The 5,874-nt window shown below is 40.6% G+C and overlaps 1 protein-coding gene across 1 annotated transcript in view; it reads right to left on the reverse strand.

Moving 5' to 3' along the window:
* LOC118337125 (zinc finger MYM-type protein 4-like) overlaps positions 1–5,874 on the reverse strand; it is a gene marked incomplete in the record, with an annotated part of 20,896 nt that overhangs the window by 9,494 nt on the left and 5,528 nt on the right. The window contains 10 exon segments of the mRNA XM_035673999.1: positions 47–160; positions 751–928; positions 1,072–1,247; positions 1,561–1,711; positions 1,840–2,202; positions 2,325–2,440; positions 2,759–2,909; positions 2,996–3,211; positions 3,330–3,552; positions 3,843–3,967. Of these exon segments, the coding sequence (XP_035529892.1) occupies positions 47–160; positions 751–928; positions 1,072–1,247; positions 1,561–1,711; positions 1,840–2,202; positions 2,325–2,440; positions 2,759–2,909; positions 2,996–3,211; positions 3,330–3,552; positions 3,843–3,967 (1,813 nt within the window).

The raw sequence follows: 5,874 nt of genomic DNA on the forward strand, positions 1-5,874 counted from the left end.
TATATATATATATAAAAACATTGAACTAACTAATGTGTAAACTTACCAGTCAGAGCAGTATCTGCCGACACACTGGGCTGAGTGGCAGAGCCATTGGCCAGTGACACCACATCAGCTATGACAGGATTCATCTTTGAGGAATGATGGGGCTGGGTTGGAGCTGGAGGGAGAGAGAAACATACCAAAGTTAGAACAGTTTTGGTCATTGAATGAATGAGATTTCTGCTTTTTTCCCCTTTGTATTCTTCTTTTTGGATGCACTTCAAAACCTGATCGGCAGGGGGCCGGTTTGTGCTGTTTGAGCATGGTTTTCACTACATTTGAATTCGACACACAAAGCAGTACCTGACCTGAAACTGCAGCGCGTAAAAAAACATGATGTGTAAATCTGATTAAACCACACCCACACAGTCCTGAGAAAGGAGATCAGCTGGAAGTGTTTTAATAAATAATTCCTACCTTTTTTGTTGCTTAGTTATTCCTGAATATTCAATGTTTTTTTCAGAAATAATTCAGACTTGAAGCTATGTTTTCAGGGGCTTTAAATTTTCAGCCAAAGCAATCTCCAAACAGTCAAACCCAAAAACCTTGCAGCACGCTGCCCTGGGAACTAGCCACATTTACTTTCCTATTAGCTGTAACTTAGGAATAATACCATTTTATGTGTGCTATTTTAACTAGCATGAGCATGGAGACAGCTCAAGTACTCAACATCATACTGTGTAAGAGTGAGGTGATAACACAGTTTACCATATGGTGTTTGTGGGGCCGTTCCAGTACCGTTACTGCTGGTGTGTTGGCTCGTCTCAAAATGCAGGTAGCAGTACTGCAGCAGGCAGGGCAGGTTGCAGAAATTACGGACTGAACCCAAACACTGCAGTTTTTCGGTCATGTAGCCCTGTTTCCGACAACTGTCGCATCTCCCCATCTGTCAGGGGAAGAAGAGAAGGAGCGAAGAAAAGCCAAGAGAGGAAAGAAGAAAAATAAAAATTAAAAACATAACCACACTGAAGATACAGTAAGTTTTAATGACATACAATGTACAGTGTAGTAGGACATCTATCTCCTTACCCCATAGTAGAGTACAGTGTACTGGGACATGCAGTGGGGTTTACAGAACTCCTCCATCCTGCCTCCATAGTGGCTGTGCAGCATCTTCTGGCTGATGCCGGAGCAGTAGGTGCAGGGGCGCCAGGGATGATCCTTGTTACGAGATGTCAGGTCATGTTTGAAGAGTAGCTTACAACCTGGAACACATGATGGGTGGCTTATTATATTACTTAAATACTACAAATATACGTTTCAACCGACAAGTCCAAAGACACTAATTAAATCTGGCATTTAGACCTACATTGATTATTCATTTTTAAAAGTATGGAAGGCCAGAGCTGCAGTTCGCCATAGTTTTAGGCCACTTTTGACAAGACTGCGACTGAACAAAGTTGACAATCATGATCATTTCAGGCATTTCTTATAGCTAAGTGGACCAGAATTGTAGCTTTTATGTTGCCTATTAGAGGAGAGGATAAAAGGGGAAAAGCCATTGCTGTGTTAACTCACTTTCACTGCAGAAGACCAGGTCCTGTTGATTGTAGCTGATGGTGTCAAAGAGCACTTTCTCCTGTTTACAACCCTCACACATCACCAGGATATTCTTTTGGGTTTTATACTGCTCACAGCACGTCCTACTGCAGAACATAGAAATACGACCCTGCAGGCAAAAATTATTATTAGTATTATAATCATCACTGTGAGTACTACAATCGTCATGCAGGTAGTTATGGTTAAGTATCTGTATATGCTGATCATCTATAAGAGCATGTGAGCTGTAGCCCTTACTTGGTGACTAAATAGCAGCGGCTTGATATTGAATAGTTTGAAGCACTGATGGCAGGTCAGCTTGGAGGGGTCATTGGGCCCGCCGTCTGCTGGTTTCAGGGTCTGACCAGCAGGTGCTCTGGCCTGGGTTTGCCCTGGGACAGAAGGGGAGGACATGGCTGGATAGGGAGGCACCAACGGGGGCACTGAGGTATGACTGTGATGGTGGCCCGGATAGGGGACTGAAGACGTGTAGTCCTGAGGGATGGGAGGGACGGAGCTGGCTCCTGCAGAGGGCCCCGGTTTGGGGGCATCTCTGAGGGAGGGGTCCCTGAGAGCGGAGGTTCCATTGATCAGGTCTGGTTGAGAGGTGTGCCCAGACTTCTGTAAAGACACAGAGGAAAAATAATCAGTGTCAAAGCTACAAGAAGACACGATTTAGACCGGCAGATGCCCATCATGAACTCTTGTTAGATACAAATTTCTTATGCTGCCGGTGCCTTTACCCTGTATATAGAAACACAGTCGTAGGAGCAGAAGTTACGAATGGTGCCGTCCACCATGGCCAGATGATACTGAGGAACAGCTAACACCTTGCACAGGCAGCAGGGGAATTCGGTACCTAAGGGAAAAGGGTAACATTAATAACCCACTGCTAGCATGGGAGCATGCATTCATGTGTATTAATCAATAATGAAACATTCCCTGTCGTTGAATGTTATATAGGATTGCAGTGATATTAATTAAGATGCTACCTGTATTAATTTTTAATACATTTAAGTTTAATATATCCATGACACATTCACTTAGAGCATTATTATATTAATCATAAACCAGTAAGAACATAATTGTGGTCAATGAGAAGATCTCCCAGTTCTGCATTTAACACCGCATATACCAGCTCACCCTGGTGTGACTGTGTGTCAGTTGTGTGTCCTACCAGTGAGAATGTGACGGGGGGGTCGACTCTGTTCCACACAAGCAGATGAACAGTAAAGCTGAACTTTGCCCTTTTGGTCTCGTTCCATGATGGTGGATGACACTATTGCCATCTTGTGACAGTAGGCACACTCAATCATCTTTCTGCAGGTCTATACAAAAACACAATTTGTATTGTAAAGTCATCCTTATTTTAAAAAGACATTATAAAAAAAGATTTTTGAACACAAACGCATACCTGTTTGAAGGTGCCAATACAGGTAGGACCACAGAAGTTGAGCTGAGATCTGTCAATTGTGAGTGTCTGACAGGAGCCTGAATTACTATTACAGTAAAGTCCACAGCCTTCACAGCAGTTCATGGCTAACTGCCGTATCTTGCGCCATGTTACAAAACAAGCGTCACTACAGAGTCTGTGCAGACGACCTTGATGGGTGACCTCGTGCTCAATCACCTGTAGAGATGATCACAGTAAAACACAAGAACAAGAGAATTATACCGAAGAGTTGGCTTTGCAACATATTGACTAAAATCTGTCTTTACTGGAAAAGCTAGCTTTCTGTGTGTCTTACTCTATTAGAGACTTTGCAGACACTGCAAAAGGGTTTTTCAGGCTGTCGCTCCGCTGGTTTCTCAGGCAGCTTCTCAGGCTTCCTCTCCAGTCGTTTGTCAGGAATCTTGTCAGAATGTTTTTTCTTGTGTCTAAAGACCGACAGACAGAACTGTCCACAAAAGTGCATGAAGGTGCTGTCGTCTGCTGGAATTGTGATCATGTCCCTGGGCTGAAGAATCTCCCTGCAAAGAGAATAGCACAAGGGATAAATAGAACAGTCGAAAAATACAGGATACTGGTGTTGGAACAAACAAAGTGGCAAAGAGGAAGAGTAGTTAAATATTTCATTCATTGACAGACGTTATTTATATACGAAAAGCAACAAATAAACATTCTGACCATGAGTATTTCCATGTGTTACACAAATACACCTTATATAAGCCAACTGTCATCACATGGCAGCTTAATAAAACCATGACACAAATGAAACCCTGACATGAATAAGTACATACAAGTGGAAACTAAGACGTACCTGTTGCACTGGAAACAGGATCGGTTCTTGTTAGCTGGGGGCAGATGACCAGTCAGACAAACTGTGGAACAGAAGAGCTGCGTCGAACCTTTTCTTTGGAATGCTGTTTGGCCTTTCAGCAGAACCTACAACCAATTACAGAAACATGAAACATGAGAATGACAAGAAATGAAAAGCTACAGCACTGCACAAAGACCTGACACATTAAACATGATCTTTTCTGCTAATAATGTCATTAATAAAGCTGATCAATGGATTCATTAGCAAGTATTTCTCTGTAAACATTCTGTTAGTAGCAATGCATAAAACTAGAGTAGTGTTAATTAAAAAACACAGAAATATTTAAACTTTATACATGACTATAATTATTAATATAATTTAAAACCTGTAAAGCCTGAACCATGAAATAATTGCCAGAAAATTCTATCTTTGTTTTAAACTGGAGTGTTTATTGAACCTGCTGCCAAATTAAAAAAATCAATATCAATTTGCATATATGAATTCTAATTTGTATCATATTTGATACATCAGGTCTTTTTGTGACAAACAAAAATATATAAAACATTTAACCTATTAAAACTTTGAGTTTCCTTCCTCAAACATACAAAATAATTTTTTATATATAATATATATATATATAAAAATAATAACATTACTATATAATACAACATCTGCTGAAATTAAGTTTTCACACAGCAATGACAAATCCACCAGTGGAACCAGCATATCATTTTTGCTACATCTGGTATTTTTGTGCAATTAGTTGCTCAGTTTGTTTTTTCCCCATTGTTTTTATTGCAGTTTTTGTTTTCATTCAACAAACAATGTTTACAATACTAGACACAGAACAAAGAAGAGACCGAAATATAATATCACACTATGTTTACTTAAGTAAAACAAAATATATTTCAACCCAATATCTTTGAGTTTATGACAGTCCACAGATAAGAAAAGAGTTAAAGTTCCACATCCAAATTATTATTTAACACTTCGAGGCACAGAGGCGACAAAGAGAAAGACGATATGATAAAGAGATCCCTGCGATGGTGGGAAATAATGTCAATCCTGTGATAACACCTCATTAAATTGTATTGCTCACCTTCGTCCGAGTGCCAAACCTCCGAAATCCTCTTCTCTCTGCTAAGACGCCCCACAATTACGCTATCCACCTCTGTCTTTCCATTACACTATCAGTGACAGACCAGTCCTTCTCCCACCACACCCCCTCTCGACCGGCCCGCATCCCACAGTCAGGTCCAAAGCCAAAAAACTAACCATATAAAGATAACTAACCGCCACGGTAAAATCCGAGCTTCAGAGCACACTTTCACTGTCCGACTGACGCAATACCAGCACTCTTTCCCCAACACAGTAGGTCAATTTCAGGGCCTGGCATAAGGTTATAGCTAACTGAAAACACTATAATCAGACCTTATTATGCATAAAAACTAAAGTAATCTTTGTTGGACATACTTGAGTTGTGTAGTAAGAACAAAAGGGTCTGTTCAACATGACATAAGCTGCTGGAGAGTGGCACTCGCCCAGGGGCCGTGGCAGAATACCGTCACTGCTCAGGGATTATAAAATGATTATCTTCTATAGTTACCCATCTGTCGGAACCCAGGGCCTCTGAAGAACCTGGGGGAAGCAGGTTATTTTTATTGGGGTGTGACGTAAATATTTGATCTTCCCTCGACGGCGGCAACCGCCTGCTTTTGAGTGTTGATTGTTACAGGTTACACGCTTTGTTTTTTAAATCATTTAAAATAAAAGTACTTTGTCTGCACTGTGATAATGCTGTCTCAAATCATAAGTTGATTATCCCATTACCCAGTGTTTCATCTTTGAGCACAAAGTTGTATTTTAAATATTGGTGTTGCCACTTGGTGTTACGCTCTTAGCCTGGGTCTACGCTTGCTCCAATGGTGGCCTCTTTTTCCTTCAAACCCTTTTAAAAACAACAGGAATCATTTGGAGTTTGTTTATCTTAAAACAAACATTTAAAAACACTTTTTTAATTCATTAAACTTTG

This window comes from Morone saxatilis, unplaced genomic scaffold (assembly GCF_004916995.1).
Source record: "Morone saxatilis isolate NCDOM2014 unplaced genomic scaffold, NCSU_SB_2.0 Contig3, whole genome shotgun sequence".
NCBI classification, from domain to species: Eukaryota; Metazoa; Chordata; class Actinopteri; family Moronidae; genus Morone; species Morone saxatilis.